The 19,124-nt window shown below is 48.1% G+C and overlaps 1 protein-coding gene across 3 annotated transcripts in view; it reads right to left on the bottom strand.

Moving 5' to 3' along the window:
• LOC142585228 (uncharacterized) overlaps positions 1 to 19,124 on the bottom strand; it is a 54,691-nt gene that overhangs the window by 6,113 nt on the left and 29,454 nt on the right. For 2 of the 3 annotated variants that reach the window (XR_012829057.1, XM_075695817.1), the window contains exon 2: positions 9,503 to 9,837. Coding sequence is in view for 2 of the 3 variants with exons in the window: in XM_075695817.1 (XP_075551932.1) it covers positions 9,503 to 9,837 (335 nt within the window). In the remaining variant the exon portion in view is untranslated. Of the gene's footprint in view, positions 1 to 9,502; positions 9,838 to 10,888; positions 11,068 to 19,124 lie in introns of those variants that run through there. The other variant, XM_075695818.1, reaches the window with a different exon arrangement.

Below are 19,124 nucleotides of genomic sequence, written 5' to 3'. Positions count from 1 at the left end.
TCATTTAATTTTACATTGTAAGAGCAAAGTCTGTGAGCGAACTCCAGCTGGCTCGACTCTCTTTCAGAGGTGAAAGAAAGGTGCACTGAGTTTTCAATTTTTTTTTAAACAGTGACATTCTTATTTACGCATTTCGAGTCGCCGTAAGAACTTCATTCTATGAATGTGCACGCTGAGGTTTGTTCATGGTTTGAAAGGTTAGGCGTAGAAAAACGTATACGAGAGGAGCAAAAAGGACAACAAAAAACGTACGAGGCCGCGACTTGATATATCTTTACCCCACGCAGCCATTCCTTGGGCGCGAATACCAATTTTAACGCGACAGCGTTAAGGAGTTCGTGTCGCAGAAAAGCAGGTGTCTTCGGCGTCGACGGCCGTGAGCGAGAAATCCAGGAAGGCAATTCATACGTAAAAACAACTTGCAAGATGGGCTGGATGGGAATCGAAGCAGGGTCTCCGGAATGTGAGACGGAGAGGCTACCACTCAGCCACGAGTTCGATAGTTCAAGGCGGGACAAAAGCGCCTCTAGTGAATGCGGTGTTGCCTTAGAAACGTGCCGTAGAAAGTTATAGTGCGGTGTATATCGGGCAATTATGAGCATGTAAATTACAGACGTCCCAGTTACACGAGTAGCGAAGTACGTTTCCGCTACATTCTGCGCTCTGCGCACACACAGAGCCATCTTGCGGCAAACACAGAAGACCCGCCCCTCCTCGCAATGTACGGCGCTGCCCCGACACGTGGCGCGCCACTCGCTCCATGATCGCGTCCGCCTTCATGGCGCGTAGCGGCCCGGCTGTCCGTGCCGATCACGACGTTTGGCTCGCGTAGATCGTTTTGAGCGGGCGGTGCGAACGGGGTGCGATAATGCTATCGCGTTCCACTCTTGAAGGCAAAGCTTAAGCGTCCTCCAATGTTTTTTGAAACCTAATCGAATATGAATCGGATAGTCTGGGAAGTGAATCGAATCGAATATCGAATAACTTTTGAGAACGAACAGCCGTTTTCACAATTTTAATATAGAACGGACATTCACAATCTATAGCACTCTTAACGTTAGCAAGTTTCTGTTTTTATGTTGCACTTCATGAACTGTATTTCATTAAAAGCACAAATGAAGCATCGTAGGAACAAATAAGGATTCATAGTGGTTCCGTTCCCGAGCTTGGATGGCAAATTACGCGGGCCCTACTGGCGCGACGGCGTCGCATTGTAGATATGAAGGCGCGAAGTACGTTGTCGTTTGCATAAACGTATAGTCGATGGCCGAGCAACTGACGTGCGACCGTCTGAACCTATACTTAACCTTCTCCTAGCCGCCTTCTTAATTGCCACCCGCCATGGTGCATGGCTAAGTGGCTGTCCATGGCGTTTCGCTGCAGAACACGAGGTCGCTGGTTCGATCTCCAGCCGCGTTCCGCTAAAGGCAAAATGTAAAAATGCGCGCTTTCGGTGCAATTAACCCCAAGTGGTCAAAATCAATCGGGAGCCATTCCGCCAGAGCGTCTTTGGGGCGTGAGCCCCATCTGTCGACCTCGCTCGTTACTAGATTCCTGTGCGAATTGTTGTAGAAATATCTCTTCAAGGAATACGAGAAGCGCGGGGAGCTGCGCGTGCCGTTGCATGTTCTTGACATTGACATTATTCCACGATATCGGTGAATCCGTCATCTTGTCAGCGCCGATTGGTCCATAGGTACTGCCGCGGCCTCTCTGATTGGCTCAAAACGCCGCCATTGCATGAGTTAGACAGTGTTCAGAATAACACCCTTGTTCGGAACATTTTTAGGGATGGCGCTGTCAATATGCGAAAGTTCGAATGCGAATCGAATAGTCCCCGGTGCTATTCGATTCATGTTGCATTCGAGCATCCACTGTCTGAAATTGCGGAATATTCGTTCGTGATCGAAAATGAGGGAAAGCAATACTTATGGAATCTCGAGGGAGAGAGAGAGATCGATGCAGGCGACGACTCAGATGATGATTTTACTGGAAGAGAGCGCGCGGTAACAGCTAGCAGACAACATAAACCAGTTATTTCTATTTTACAAGTGCTTAATTTGAGCGGACGTCCTGTTGCTAACGGCATTACTTGGGAAATATTGTCAATAGGTCTCATTTGTTACCAAGTGGACCCTGCACAATCTTTTTATTTTGTTTTATTTAGAAATGAGAAATTCGACATTCGATTCGTTATTCGAAGCTCAGTTTACCGAATATTCGGATTCGATTCGGAAATTTCATTGTCCGAATACCCCTAATTAAAAAAAAACGCTTCCTTTTTAGAGTATGCCTTTGAATCCACTTTTGCTGGTGCAAGAAATAAAAACCTATATGACAGATCGTGCCAGTGATAGCCCTTAATCGCGACATTCATAATATGAACAAAGCCTTGCTAGGTCTGAATATTCATGCCAATAAATTATTCCCGCCGTGAAGGACGCAGAGAGGCGATCGTTTCGCGTCTCAGTAGCGCGTTGACCTGGCGTCTCTCTTTAACACTGTCACGCTATTTAACGTCCCGTTGTTTGTTATGTGACAGTGCCGATTAGCCGAAGTAGATCATCTAAAACGTGAAGAGACGTATTGTCAATTAAGCGCTTCAATCCGTGAATGCTATCACCCGCATGACTCGGACGCGTTTATGACCGGATATGCATATAGGTGCCTGAAGTGCACTAACATGAAACCCTTGAGCTGATCAACAAATTACCTTTAGCTCTCCTTGTTTCACGGCGCGAAAGGAGGTGGCACTCAAACTCACTTTACTGACTCACATGTGCACAGACTCCATGGCCATCTAGCACGGACTGTCATCATCTGCTATGTGACGAAATAAAGTTTGCTATTCCACTCCATTCACCATAAGCGCTGCTCGCGGTATACACTCACATCGATTTACTCCGGCACGCCCCGCACTCATCCTTCCGGTATGTATGTGATTGAGTGCTTTCAAGGCACCGTGAAAGCGCATGGACACGGTGAAAGCACTATCCTGTGCTTCCACGCGCTTATATGGCACGGATGATGAAAATCAGCGGACCAGCCATCTTGGTGAATCTGAAGGCGCATGCGATTTATATACGGTTGTACTTGGACCGTTACCGAGGCGCTCATACTTATGGACATTTACTGGCGATCGTGCCGCATACTTTAACTCACATGTCACCGACACGAACGCTTCGGCACGTGCTCACACACTCGTTCATTAGCTATAAGGAATGATTGCTGCGGCACATTCGACTGGTTGTTTCAGAGCACTCCGATAGCACTATATGCATACGCTGTGCAAGACAGAAACTATAAGCTTTAGTGCACCTGCTCTTTACTGTAATACAGCGTTAAAGCTGCTTTCAACGACTTTCGTAGCACGTCCAGACCGCTCCACAGAACGGCCAGCCGAATGTGCGCCATAGACCAGCTGTGCAGGCGGGGTATGCCTGCATGCACAGCGATGCCCTATCGAGCTTCGGTATAACACGCCCTCCTTCTCATCGCGCGTCATCTGCGATTTCCCACTCAGCTCGCAATGCAATACGACCTCTTGCTGGGAATTTCCGACGGCAGTGCGCATGCACGGAGGCCGCATATGTGGAAAGTGTTTATCACGGAATACGGGAGAAGGGTTTCACGGCGTCGTGTGATCGTATCGTGATCGCGTCGGCAAGGCGGCAGTTGGCACTCACTGAGCGCGTCATCCGCGCGGCCGCATGTATTTTTCCTCGTTCAAGCGCCACGTAATAAGGCAGGGAGAGATGACCTCGCGGTGTTTGTTGGTCGAAGAGACGGCAACACGGGGCATTGCCGCAGGGCCGTCCATGGCTTCCTTCTTTGATTTCAGCTCGACGTTGTCGCTTTCCACTAGCCGCAGGTTCAGTGAATAATTGAGGTGTTCCGTGTACCAGCCGTCACGATTCCGCGCTGCGGGCAGCCAGAGCGTATACGCCGCAGTGTACGTAGTGACCTGTTTATTTCCTCACTCGCGTGCTCTCTGCGAGCAAGCATCGTCTGTGTTGCGCTGCCTTGAGCAAGTTTTATCAGGAACGGATCGTTCGAGTCGACGCGCTCAACGACGCAAATTGATTCGCAGTCGCACTGATATGGTTGCGATATAAATCTGTTCATTCGTCTGTTTTTCTGTGCTTTAGGAAGCGTTTACCGAAGACCGTGCGCTCGAGGACATAGGCCTTTCGGCGCGTTTCAATTGCTTGTCAAGGGGAAGGTGGGACTCACAAAAACAAAAGAGAGTCAAAGTAAAAAAGCTAAAGAGAGATAGAGATATGCAAATTGCTTGTGTGCATGCATTCCTGTGAATATTATACGCAGCTGAGGGGAGCTTTCTCGGTCTTTTTTGTTTACCTGTTTACAGTTTGTATGATATCTAGAGCCGTGTAGACGTGTTGCAATGACTATTATTACTTTATATGTGAGCTTGATCAAATTTGCACCAGAGTGACAGAAAAGCAAAGAAAACGTTTTTACCACTTTTCTTCCTGACCTTCATCGGTGTTCTGTAGTTGAGGTATCTTGCTGACTTGACGTTTTTTATCAGCTCGGTCTTGTGAAAGTTCTGTTGCCAGTAAACTTATAGATACTGCAAGGTTACCGCTCCTGAAAAATTTCTCACAATGCTTCTTTTTCTACTTCTGTTGCACGTCCGTCCCATTTTCATTCGTTTCGATAATCAACAAATAAAGAGTAGAATCGTAATTCTTTTCAAGAACAGGAAAAACTGATGACGCATCCCTATCGCAAAGAAAAAAAGGGGTAATCTGCGTACCCAATTTACCGACAATGCTCGACTGGTCTTTACTTGTTTTGTGATCGGCTGTACATTATGCAGCGCATGGCAGCACAGTATTCTAATCGGATAGAACGAACATTCAGCTGTATTGAGACCCTTTGCCGAAGGGAGAATTTCGAACATCTTGAAAAGAGTTCCCGGCCGCGAGGGCTCTTTTTAGTACACACCTGAACATTATCTTAGCTGTTTGCACGCGATGAAACGCCATCCGTGATTCATTCATAGGAACGGCGATACTTTGTCCTGAATGAATTATAACCTACTTTAAGAAACGTTCTGCTTTAATTGCACATATTCCGTTTGTCCTGCCCTTGTAATTCCGCACATTCCGCCTGAAATAGCCGCTCTTACGAAATAGCCGCTCTGACAAGACTTTCTTGACAAGACACTTTCTCGTTTCCGTTGTTTCTTTAATTACGAATTTTGACCAATTTGCCCCAAATTGCCATCCTGCATGGTTCAGTGTCTCTCTATATTTAAAATGTGCGCTTACAGGTACGTGGCCCAATCCATTTGTATAAGAAGGCGGAAACTCGCATACTTTCTTCATTACGTCATCCCTATCACGGTGGCGCCACAGGTACGACTACTACGGGAAAGCCGAAGGTCGCGCCCAGCGGTGTGCAAATATGCGCCCGGCTGATCCGCCCCGTCAAACTTCGATCCCGTCATCTGCCCGTCAAAGCTTGTCCCAGAGAGAGAGAAAAGAAAGACAGAAAGACAGAGAGAGAGACTCGTAAGGTTTGGCACGCAGCCCGACCGCTTCGGCTGAGATAAACAACCAAGTAGGCGACGGCAGTTTATTACGTTTTGCGTCACGCCCGGTTTGTCCGTGAACGTTCGGCACGCGTCTGACAGAGTCTCGCCTTCACTTTCACCTGGGCCGTACAGGTGCCGAGCTCTCCAGCCGCATGCCCAAACGTCCCTTGAGTCGTCACCACTTGATGGAAGCGTTCGCATCTCGAACACCCGGCGGGGTTGCCGTCGATGTTAGGTTCCACGTCGCCACGGTACGAGCCAATCGGAGCTGAGCGACTCGTTCTCGCGTGCGCCGTCGACTTGAAACGTGTACGGGTTTTGCCCCTTCGCTTTACGTTTACCTTGCTTTTCACGGTGCGTGGGCGAGCTTCAAATGTTGACGAACTGCTGCCGGATCTGGCTCCGATTCGTCAGCCGCGACGCCTGCGACGTGGACATATACGTAGTACGTGTATTTGGCAACCTGACCTTATGAGTGACGTATGCCGTGTGACCGACACATGGTGCCTGGCACAGTAGATGGTCTGCTAATGCAGTTAGATGCGGCAAGGCTAACTTTTAGCACAGCTCGCACACGACGATACGATGTTCGTACAGTTTCTCACTGAAGCGGATCTTGTAGGTAATCTATATGCCTATAGCTGCTATTAAACGTCAAAAACAAGACAGAAGTTCAAAGGAAGCTGGCTGCTTGAACTGACCGACAGTGGATGAACAAGCAATGCTGCTGTTGCTATGTCTCGACAACTTCTTCGTCAGGATTCTCTTCGTCAAGGCCTGTCGAGAACAAGTCCCCTTGCAGACACGTTGGCTACAACGCCTTGTCTTGTTCAGCCACTGTTTATTGCTATTGAAAATGCTACTTTACGTATGGGTTTCCAGTTGTGCGTACAGTCGAGGCGCATGTGAGTTAGTGAAACAAACTGAAACATAAGAAAAAGAAAAATGATAGAAACCGAAAAAAAAAGGAAGAAGTTTCGGCAATTATTGTTGTTCAGTTAGTTCAGTGGGTAGAGCACACAGTAATCGAGATACATGCCGCACATAACTAAGAAAGCCTGTAGTCATGCGTGGACGACGCGTGGCACTATCGTTACGACCGCGGCTCCATGCCTCTATTTCACAAGCTCCCGCAAGTTCACCGCAACACTTTCCACGGGGGAGAGAGAGGGGAGAGAGAGGGGAGAGAGAGAGAGAGCAAATTTCCTGTGGGCAGCTTCTATCGCTGTCGAAGTAAAAACATATTAACGAGGGAGAGCCAGGAACCACGAGAAAGTGAAGGCCTCTGTTTTAGTGAAGCAGCTACCACACAAAGGCAGCAGACAATGAGAGCCAAGGACATCACTTAGTATATATGGCGGGAATTCCCCCTGCGCTGTCCTTGTATTCATTGTTCTGCTGGCCTCACATGGCAGTCATTAAACAAAATACGACTGACACAGGGTCGTTGCGGAGGTGTGTTGACTCTCGGCGCTCGCTGCGCAGCACGCCGTGGTAAACGTTCGGCCACACACAAAAGTTTGCGGGATGCAGTTTCCACGAGAAATGGAAATTTCTGCTACATTTGGGCACGGTGCTTCTGATTTAATAGGTCACTTGTGTAGGTCGCAACAAAAAAAAAAAAAAAACTGCAGACTAAAACTTTGAAATCGGGGCACAGGCTTCGCGGGAATTCTACTTTCTACGAAAAAAAACACCCGTGTCCCGTAAATTTTGGTGGTCGATTGTATACGTGGCGGCTACATAAATGTGGTGGCATGACTGTGGCATCATAACTGCGAATGCATATTGCAGCCGTAATTGCGCTGGACTTCGCGGCTGTGCCTGTATTTCATTTCTCTCTTACTCGTCGTGCTTAGGGTTCGGATAATGAAGAAGTCGCATTCAAAGGCTACATGAAAAAAAAAAAAAGGGAAGCGCGATGGTGCGCGCTGTACACACGGATGCGCACGCGATTAATTGCTCTCACGCGAACTCGCCGCGCTGAGGCTCGTCTGTAAACCGGCTAGCAGGATCGCGCCTCCCGTCGCTTCACGTAGTTTGCTCGCTTGTATTGTTCGCACATGGTGCCGGAAGTCGAGCCGCATACGTGATGTGAGCGGTTCGTACAACAGGGATGCTACATGGTAAAGGTCGTAACTGGGCCGTCAGCGTGGTTCTGTGACCTTGCACTTCTCACTTAATAATTGAGCATAACGCCATATAAAGCGTTTGGGATTGTTGGCGTTCGTAAACTCTAAAGAAGTTGCGCCTAAATGAGAAAGAACAAAAGACAAGATTGCTTAAAAAGAAAAAGAATGAGCAACACGGGAAGGTGAGGCGTGCACACACGCACACGGATACAGCACTCGTCTCCATTTCTTTTCATGTTCCTGTATTTTGTGTTCGTGTTTCTTGCTCTGTAACATTTAAAAGGTCGCTAAACGCCAATAGCAAACCAGTCTAAACTAGTACATGTAGCATTCCTTTAAGACCCAAATTTCTTTTCACTTGGCGGAAGAGAAGGCTTGATCATTAGTTGAAGAAAACGAATGCCAAACTTCTCTGAGTTTTTCGCCGAAACGTCAGCGCCGACACGTCATGGTGGTGTCACAGATTTCAACGTATCTGTTTTTGTATTTGGGACACTTTATAGGGCGCTGGACAAGTGCTTGGAACTGGCTAGGTTGTGTCTCTGGTTCCTTTAGAATCATATGTAGTCATTCCTTACAAAGGAACAGTTACCAAGACCCAAGCATGCGCTGTCGAAACCCATGACGTCACAGTGATCTTTGCGGGAACTTTAGGGAGGCTTCACTACCTGTTGTTCGTTATAACATCTTTTCTGGCTCACTAAGCGTGACTATACTAATACAGGCGTCACATGTACACTTCTGATCGCGGTGCGGGCCGACACGGATTGAGCTTGATCCGGATAGAGTGTTCCTGCATGGTCATTTGCGATCGCAATCAATCGGGATCCGAATCCGGACAATTGCGATCTGTGAATCGCGATCGCAGGCAGACGTCCGCGCCCTCTAGCACAGCATTCTGAAAATGCTAAATACAAAAAGTGAAGACAGCTCAACAAAAAAAAAAAAAAAAAACGTTTAAATGCCTTTTTATCAGCAATAGTAAGGTGTAAAATTGAAATATTGTCCAAATTTAAGCACATATTGCAAACCTGAATTTCTAGTCAAGGCATTATGCAGTTCTGAGTGTTGCCGACGACCAGTAGACGATATATAACTCGATCCTTATCATTGGATCGTGTAGCAGCGACCATTGTTGATCGCGATCAAGACGTCTGATCCGGATCGGCCCCAATCCCGATCAGAAGTGTACAGTCACAATCAATTTGAAGGTGATCGCGCGAGCATCGACCGGCGGGCCTTTCAAGCATCACAACGGCCGATTTCGAAACTGCGAAGATAAAGTTTGCGCTGCCTTCTTCCCCTTTTATGCTCTTCCAGGCTGCACCCGTCACCCCCATGGCAGACTCACCACATTTTTGTGTTTGTTTCCGTTTCATGGCAACGATGTGCTTGCATGCGTCGCTGCCTCACGCATATCTTGGCCAACAATGACGCCTCTGTGCAAAACGCGACACGCGCTGTGTACCACTGCCTGTTTCTTGGGGCGTAAAAAAACAACGAAAAGCTGCAAGTTGCTAGATGGGAGTGACAGCTGATCAGGGAACAGCAAAAGAGAGCGAGGGAAGCTATGTGACGTTTTCCTCTCGAGTGACGGCGATGACGTAACGTGGCGCTGCTCCTAGTTTCGGTCGCCGCTCGAGCGATCACCTTCAAATTGATCGCGACTGTACGTGTAACACCGGTATAACGTAGCTTAATACTCATTTTTAGCGTGCCTTAGGCCGTATACACCTATATAATTTGCCATATGCAGTTTCATAAAGGCGCACCAGTTGCGACGACTCGGTTTCGTGCGCGGACTTACTTGAAGAAATCGAAATTCGGGTCTCCGAAGCCGGGGAATCCTCCGGGGAAGCCGAAGCCAACCTTGGACGGGTCCGGCAGCAGGCTCCTGGACTCGATGTCGCCCTCGGGGTCGTCGCGGATGAACTTACGCCTGCCGTCCTTGCCCACCTGGTAGTGCGTGAAGCGGCTCTTGCCGGACGAGTCCTTGTAGCCCGAGCGGCCCGTCACCACGCCGTCGGGTCCGAAGCTCTCGTGGTGGAAGCTGCTGACCGAATACGAATTGCCCTGGCCCGACGTCCGCGCGCATAGCAGGACGGCCACCACGAACACCGCGACCAACCGCGCATTCGTCGACTGCAGTAGAACCGGGAAAGAAGGTCGAAGATGCGTCTTTGGCAATAAAACGGACGGGAGCAAGAGCCTGCTGCAAAAACTCTGCCGTGTTTTAGAAATACATGAATTTTTTTTTCGGCCCAAACAAGACGGATTAAAAAAGCAGATGACGCAGCACGCACGTCGCACCGTCAAGTTTCATGCTTATAGCACGCAAACCAAGAACAATTTCTCGCGGCTGCTTCGCTCCTGACAGTTGGCATGTCTGGATCGCCGCGTCATTGAGTACGTGCCAAACAGCTACCACGGAACGAATGCACGTGGTGTATATTTACCAGATCCCGGAACCTATCCAACTGTTACCAAGGTATAGTGAAAACTGCTTAGGCAACGAGCAAATATCGTGGTATAGATCTGCCTCGATTTCTTCCTCTGTCCAAGGACTGAGCTCGTATACAATGCTGTAATGAATACGGTAAGTGCGAGGCTAAAATGAATAACGTATGGCCGTCGTGGCTGCCCTGCAACCGTCTCAGCGGCGAGTGCAATGTCAGCACAGCAAGCGAAGACCGGGAGGTCATTTGGACACGCACAAACACAGTGGCACGTATGCAGATGATATGCGAGAGAAGCTGACTATTGTGACAATATCTGGCGCTTGACCTGCCCTTACAAACACGTTTTTTTTAAAAAAAAGAAATGCAAGTCGCGTAAGTTGAAATTGAATTTCGCAGATACACGGTGTGTGCCCTACTCATATCGGTGCTCAGCGCGGAGGAGCGAAGCGAAAGAACCAATTCAGACGATCGCGGGCCGGCGCATGACAATCGGAGAATCAGGTCGGGTCGCGCGAGTCATCGTGCATCACCACATACGTATACAACGAGCAATTTCGTGCCCTAACGAGCCGGACCCCCCCTATAAGCGCCTCGCGCGCGCATGTCGTCGTTGCGTTTCTTTCCGCGTGTCCGAGCACCGTTGCTGTGCGCCTCCAGCGCTTCTCGCCCTGCTATATACTATCCTTTCATCAGTGCACGGTGGCTGCCGAAAAAGCTTGCGGTCTCCCACTGACCATTGTGAAGAGCCTCTTCCGCGTGTACGGTCCACCGTCCGAGCGACTCCTCCGAAGAGAGTATATAATCCTGCGCGCAACCGATTAACCTCTTCGCCGGAGAGTATATATAGGAGACCTGGATCGGAGTCGCCGTGTCGCGCCTTTCTAGGAAGCACCGGGGCGCTGCAGGAAGCTTAAAGGACTCGCGGACTGGGCGTCCTTGGGTGATGCGTGCCTGCCAGTCGCCGGCAGCAGTTGGAGCGCCGCCGCCGCCGCCGCCACGGTCCGTCCCGCTTGCGATAGGCATCCGAGCGGCAGACGATGCGCTTTATCTTCTTTCTTTTATATATTTTTTTACATTTCTTTTCGCGAGCCCCAGAGGCGGAGTGCAGGACACTCGGCTTGACCGCAAGCGCAGCCGGCAGCTTTTCTATAGCCTGGGCTGTATTCGTCGCACGTATACCAAGCATTTCCTTTTCTTTTCTTTCAAACCGTAAGAGTGCTGATTTTTACAGCTTTTGAAGGTGTTATAACACCCTTAAGGCTGTATATATATTTTTTGAAGTTTTCTTCTCTTTTTCCCGAAGGCGAGCTGAAATTACACCGAACCCGCCGTGGTTGCTCAGTGGCTGTGGTGTTGAGCTGCTGAGCACGAGGTCGCGGGATCGAATCCCGGCCACGGCGGCCGCATTTCGATGGGGGCGAAATGCGAAAACACCCGTGTGCTTAGATTTAGCTGCACGTTAAAGAACCCCAGGTGGTCGAAATTTCCGGAATACCCCACTACGGCGTGCCTCATGATCAGAAAGTGGTTTTGGCACGTAAAACCCCATAATTTAATTTAAGTTTAATTAAATTACAGCGGTGGTGAGAAAAGACATACCTGTCACGTACACGACCTTGGCAGCAGTAGCCGTTGAAGTTTGTACACACACACATTGAAGAGGGAGAAAATGCATAAAAAACATCAACAAATAACAAGTCGCGTGATTTCTCTGAAAACTCACGAGGTGATAACTTCCGCAGCAAAGCATCTATAGGTTGTTTCACGTTTCGATTGTGAAAGAAACAGAAAAAAAAAAAGAAATAGAGAGAGAGAACCTGAAACAGTTCAGGTGCCACCTAAAAGGAAGAATGTTAAGTGCGTCTGTTCTGAGTTCTTATTCACTACATACCCGTCTTGTTTCAAGAACACCCTTCCTTTTTAGCTGGACGGACGGGGATGCGTCGAGACTGCTAATCTCGCCTCGTGTGAGTCGGCGCGAAAGAATAGCAACGACAGCAGTCTTTCTTCGTCGGAAACAGCAGCAGCATGTTACATCTCCCTCCTCCACGTTATACCCTTGGGGGCAGCTCAGAGCGAACTCTCACACACACGCACAGACACCGTGGGGCGATCTGCATTTAACCGTCCCCAATGGGGGCCATTACGAAACGAGGCTCAAAGTTGCGCCGCTGCATTTTATTTTTTTGCGTCACTCGACGAGCTGACTTCGAAAACGAATAGACTCATAAAAATCCAGCGAAAGCTCTTGCGCGGTATCTCGACTCTTCCATTCCTTTCGCTCCCCTTTCTAACCTTTCTTTGACTCCGTCGGTATCCGCGTGGTCCGAAAGCCAACTGGCATTGCGGAATAGCCCGTCCTGTAGCTCCACAGCGTGCGTTCAACACTAGAGAACGGTGCATCACTTTGAGAACTATAGTGAGCATGGAGTACCGGATACAGATAAATTCGTGAAGCTGTTTGCACAGTAAACCGACGTGTGATTGGCGTTCCTTCTTTATCGTTCTCTGCTAGCGGATCACGATAGCCGACAGTGTGAAAAACGGTAAATCAAGTACACCCTCACTATACCGTTGTGATTGCGGTATATCTGACTATATTGTCACGGCTCACGGCAACAGATGGCGTCGCGGCAATATTTGACGTCTGCCCTAACATTCACATTGCTGCGCCAATTTCGCTGGACGAATTGTGTAACGCCGGCATACCTGCACACACGCATAGTATGTCGCCTTACACGTGTGTGCGTTTTGTCTTGCTCTATACAACCTGATAAAAAAAAATAAGAGAAATAACATATAAGAAAAAAAAGAAGAAAAGAACTCGCGTCACGCGGCACCACGGATGGGGCGGCGTCGCGTATCTTGTTAGCGTTGTTTTATAGCCTCTACTGACCCCGCCGGCTCAATAGAGCAGGAACGATCCTGTGCCTTGGGGGACTTACGGTATGTACGCAACGGAACGTCCATCCATTCCGTAGCCGTGAGCAAGCGCAGACGCGTTCGCCGTGTGGTACGAAGGTCAGCCGGCGCGGACCTCACCGAGTGTGCGGCTTGCATGGGGCCGCGTATAGAAATCGAAAGGGGAGCGATTAATTACGAGAAGGATGTGGGCCGTCGCGCCTGTACGAATGCCGGCCGCGGGATTGGCCGCGATTTTGCCCCGTTACAAGTTATAACGGACTCGCTGGTGCGTGCGACGCGTCTGCGCTGCAGGGTGCTGGCGGTGTAGTTTCCAAAATTCATTGTCATGCAGTGCGAATTTCCGCGTCGCGCAGTGAAAGGTGTACGTGATTGAACTGTATATGTAGTTGAAGACGCACATGCCGGAAGGTCACGGGGTCAGCGGCGGACATAATTTATCGAGAGCGTCGTCACAGGGTTTATATATCCGAAGGCGCGGAGAAGCCTTCAGGATTGTTGTAAACGCCTTTTAAACGCCTCTTCCCGCATCTCGGAGTGGAGCCCGGATCGATATTATGTATTCGAGAGCCACAGCTCTCTTGGATGCTGCGTTAAATTTGATAAAATACTGTAAGGTTAGGTCGATTCTTCGAGAGGAAATACTGGTTAGCGCAAAGTCGACTAGCAAAGTTTGACCTTCGAACTCCTGTTCTAGGAGTATGAATAAACATCAAGGGCATGTTCTCAGTCGAATGATGAGCCGCGTCTTACGTACGCGTTGCATCTAGACGTCTTGAAATACTTCTAATAACGGGGAGCACTTTTGTAAGTATATATTATATGTCACGTGACAGGATTGATTCTGTTTCACTGCATGATGAAATAAGACCCCAGGCACACGAGCATGCCAAAGCTCCTTTGAAGTTAAGGAGCATTGAGCTTTCAAAGGCACATTAGTTCGAAGGATATGTATCGGTGCTACACGGTCTCCAGATGGTCTCCGTTGAAGCTTTTAACAGAAACCGCAACGTATCCTTAGCGCTGCCATCGCCTCGAAAGTAATAAAAAAATATGGCCCTAATGCGTCTCATAATAAGTTTCCAATATTTTTTCAGCAATATTTATTTTCCCTAATACATAGAAACATCAAAACAAAATGCACGCGTAGTAAAGACATTACTTTACCAAATACAGATGTATTTATTGTAATGATCGCCACCACGTGCACCGCTTCGTACACCGCATGTTGGCGTCGATTATTCGTTGTTGCCCTTGCTTCAGCTGCTTTGTTTCATTCCTTGTGGCTATTCAGCGGTAGGTACGCGTAAACGCGGTAAAATAATGAACTACAAAACAAAAGTTACGAGGGAAGAAGATGCGCAGAAAAAAGCCGAGGAGAATGGGATACCTAGCAGCGAGTGGCGTAGCCAGAAATTTCGTTCGGGGGGGGGGGGGGGGGCGGCTAACTTCGTAACTCGGCCTCCTCCTTATAGAATTTTTCGAGGGATAAAATACATTAAACATTATTAATAACTGCGTTGCCATTGCCAAAGGTGCTGCAAAGAAATTCTTGAACGCTACGCAATGCCAAGACAAGTAAAATATATATTTTTAAGTAAGAGAATAGACTCGTATGTCTCAAAAATTGTGCCCAAAATAACCGATATCAATGCTGCCATGTTTTCTGTATATTTAACAAGGAAAGAGAACGTCACACGAACTTTAGAACTATATCAGTTTGAAACAAGCAAAGAAGTGCATGCCGCTGATATGAAAAGTGTAAAGGCACAAGTTGAGGGCAAATATTTTATTAAAACTTTGTTAGTCTCTTTGCCTTTCTCTCGTCTGCCTCTCTCTCTCTCTCTCTCTCTCTCTCTCTCTGTCATTGAAGAACCTTTTCTACATGTTTGTACATATGCAACGACCAGAGAAAAATCTCAATGACGCTGCCCTTGTTAATATGTATCGCCCAGGAGCAGCTGTCACCGGTCGTGTATTGTGAGTAATTGCTCCGAAATTATAGTCGCAATAGAAAGCACATATAAAAAGCAGGAGTTCTGCAAAATATACAAGGGCTAAGTCAAATGAAAGTGAGCCAATGCGAATATATGACAAACGGGGTATTTTATTTAAAAGTAGTCTCCATGAGCATTTATACATTTGTCCCACTTACTAACGAGCTGCGTGATTCTCGTCTCATAAAGCGCCTTGGGTTTATGAGACGAGAAAAGGGTAAAGCTTGGGTAAAGCTCCTTGGACACGAATCTGGTTCCCTTGAGGTGTTTCTTCAAATGCTCCAAAATGTGGAAGTCGCAAGGCGACAGGTCTGGGGTGTATGGCGGATGTTGCAGCGTTTCCCGCTTGAACTTTGCCAACTTTGTATTAATCACATCAGCGACGTGGGGACGGGCATGGTCGTGCAGCAAGATGACCCCATTCCTGAATTTTTCACGTCGTTTGCTCATGATTGCGACACGCAGCCGATCCGACGTTTCGCACTATCGGAAACGATTGATAGTCTCTCTAGGTTTAGCAAATTCGATCAATGATGGCACCTGACGGTCGAAAAAAAAAGTCAGCACCATTCCGGCAGAACTGACGGCCTTTGCTTTTTTGGGGGGTGGTGAATTCAAGCGTTTCCGCTGTAAGCTTTGCGGTCGTGTTTCAGGCTCGTAGAAGTGGCACCATGATTCGTACCCGTCATCATCATTGTGACACTGCACGAGATGAGTCAAGGCAGCGCCGAAACTGTCCGTCTTCTGGCGGCAGTTCAATATCTTGGGCATCCATTGCGCACACAAGAGCCAATAACCGAGATGCTCATGAATTATGGTGTGACCCGAACCATGACTGATGTTCACACGCCCTGCCAATTCATCGATGCTTATCCTCCGTTCTTGTCTAACCAGCCTTTGGAATTGTGTCGGGGGTGATTGTACGGTGGCTTTGGCCTGGTCTTGGATCGTCTTTGTAACTTTCGCGTCATTCTTTGAGTCGTTTGCTTAGCACTTCACAGTGGCCAATGAAATGCAATGTTCACCGTACACGGCAGCCATAAGGCGACTTATTTCTTTTCGGTAAACATCTTTGTCAAAAATCTCACGACACCACGCTGTTCAACTTTTGGAGTGTCCATTATGTCACACAACCATGTTCACCCCAGTGTATGAGAGCATTAAAGAACCTTGATCCTCACACCTGCGTGCCACTTTTTTATATAAGAGATGCCTCCGTGCCACGTGCACGCCTCGCAGATAATGAACAGAACCATTATTGCACATGGTTTGTTGGCTCACTTTAATTTGACTCGCCTTCGTACATTAGAAATGCGAAGATACAATAAAATGTACAAATGCAAAGATACAGCTTGATAAAGGGCAAAAAAGTGTCACAGTAAACGAAGTTCCCTGCACATATACACAAAACCTTGCAGCAATATATTTAAATGTACGTATAAGTCTCCAATAAGTCTACGTAGCTAAGAAAAAGTCGCTATACATGATACGTCAAACAAGGCAAATAAACATGTTGCGCAACCACAGATTCACAGATCGCAGCCCCCCCCCCCCCACTCCCTCCGCTCTCCCTATGTATCGCGCGTGACGAAAGGTGGCGCGCTTCCTCCCAGCTTTTCTCCCTTGCGCACACAAGACTGGGCCTCCATCGTCAGCTTACCCGACTTTCGAAATGTCAATGCACCTTACGCATCAAAGGTTTGAGAACTTTATACCCATAATGTTTCAGAATTGAAATCCAAGCGCTCCCTAGATTCCGCGGCCTCCCCGAGATGCAGCGACGATCCCGCTCGCCATCCAAACGCCTTTGAAACTCCTTGGCGTTACGATATCTGAGTTCCGGTACATGGGCGTTGCCTCGAAATCCAGCCCGATTTCACAATGTTCGCTCTAAAGTGTCTTTTCGAGCGTGAAAACATTCCAGACAAAATCGAGCATGTTTTCCGGCGCCGGGGGTTGTTTTGGTTGGCGGCGCATGACAGCACGAAAAGATTTCGGGGGGGGGGGGGGGGGGCTGAAGCTTCATAAGACACCCCCGCCCCCTGGCTACGCCCCTGCTAGCAGTTGCTAACCAAAGAACCAAACCGCACATGGCACCCTTGTTGTGTCGATGTTGCTGCTGACGACAGGCCGCGCCGGCGCTGCTGTACCGGGCGCTCATGATGGAGATTGCGGGTGTCCCGAAAGTGTTTAGTATATTAGTTATAGTATTGGGTACTTATAAGCTTGTTCTGAAGAGGTAAACATTGAACTTCCATATTTTTAGATATCTTTTTTTCTGCTGTCGGACGGCCTCTAAGCTCGAGAGTATTCCCTTGATGTTTCAAAGGACGAACGCGCACTCCTTTGACTCAAAGCTCCCTTCCAGCAGGGCTCCTTTGCCGTGCCTGTGTGACAGTGCGCATTCTCCCTTGAAGTAAAGGATCTTCGGTTCAAAAGACTTTGAAAATACCCATGTGACTGGGGTATAACACTTCTGTCGCAGCGATTCTCATTACAGACCTTGAGCCAGCAGAATATTCAATTGAAATTCTTTTTTGGACGCGTTAGTCTAAGTGAGGTGCGCAGCGCGAGAAGTGTTAGGTGGCAGTGGTAAAAACATTTGTTGGGTCTCTTAATGAGAATACGTATAGGAGGTATGCAGGGATCGCCCCTTAAGGGGACGGCCCTTACAAGTGTTAGGTGTGCGGACACTGCGTTCGCAAACGTGTTATGAGCTAGTAAATTGGTATCCGCTGGGCTAGCGTATGTTTGATACTTCATATGCATTATTTACTATAAATATATAAGCAGGCAGACCTTACGGATAGGCACTTACGTAGACCCTAGAAAATGCGCACAGCAGCGTGCTCAGCCTGTGGAAGAAAAAAATAAATCAGTTTGGGGATTTGCTAACTGTTTCATTTAATTTCACTTTATTTCAGAACTTAATACAAATAATATTGCGTACGCACCTGGACCCTTAGCGGTATTGCTAGTCTCGTGAATTAACATTTAATTTTAAGTAAGGAAGGAAGGTATTTCCCATGCTAATTTAACTGCTTCATCTCGAAATGACGGGCTATGGGCTATAGGACGATTAAACCGCACCTGCTGTTTTCTAAAAGCGAAACCATATACGGTAATGAGAATTCTCGTCAGGTAATTGACAAGGGCACTGATAACAGTAGTAATAACACGTCTCTAAACTAAGAAAAAGGCGTGAAAAGAGCCTGCCGCCGTGGCCTATGGCGCGTTCTGCGGCTCAGCATGAATCACACGCACGCACGCACGCACGCACGCACGCACGCACGCACGCACGCACGCACGCACGCACGCACGCACGCGCGCGCGCACACACACACACACACACACACACACACACACACACACACACACACACACACACACACACACACACACACACACACACACACACACACACACACACACTCGCCCCCGCTCATGTATGTATATATACACATTGCAGCGGCGACTAGTAAAAAAATCGCTTAAAAATTAAAACCGGCCGGCAAGTTCTAAACGCATGTGGGATTGTGCGCATGACGCGAATAATTTGACGTTCCTTTGACGTAACGCACGTCATCGGACTCGCGCATGATACGTCGTGATGAGGAAAACTTACGCGTCAGACTGTGTGGCAACTGTTGCGAGCTGCGCGCTGCATCACGAAAAAACACATATTGCAGTGCTCGGATTTTTGCTTATGGGGAAACACGGCGTAGTCGGAAAATTTGCGCATTTAACTACGAAGAATAGTAAAGCACAGACCCGTCACACACGTACAATAAGGAAGCAAGCAAAGAACGCAGCTTGTAGACGAACATACGACATGATGAAAATATTACGAAATCCAAAGCCAGCTGGACTGCAGTTTTTATTTCTTTTCTTTATCAGGGCAAGCCTTGGGCAGAGTTCCAGACATTCAGTGTGCGCTGAATTCAATACAAAGACACGCTGACAGTGGAGAGGTGCACCGTCGATATCAAGACTTCTGAGCACGCGAACTCTGTTGAACTGGTAAAGCCTTAAAGCTTGGACACATAAGCTT

Source organism: Dermacentor variabilis, chromosome 6 (genome assembly GCF_050947875.1).
Source record: "Dermacentor variabilis isolate Ectoservices chromosome 6, ASM5094787v1, whole genome shotgun sequence".
Lineage (NCBI taxonomy): Eukaryota > Metazoa > Arthropoda > Arachnida > Ixodida > Ixodidae > Dermacentor > Dermacentor variabilis.
Note: the sequence above shows the minus strand (reverse complement) of the source record. Positions and strands in the feature narration are given on the sequence as shown.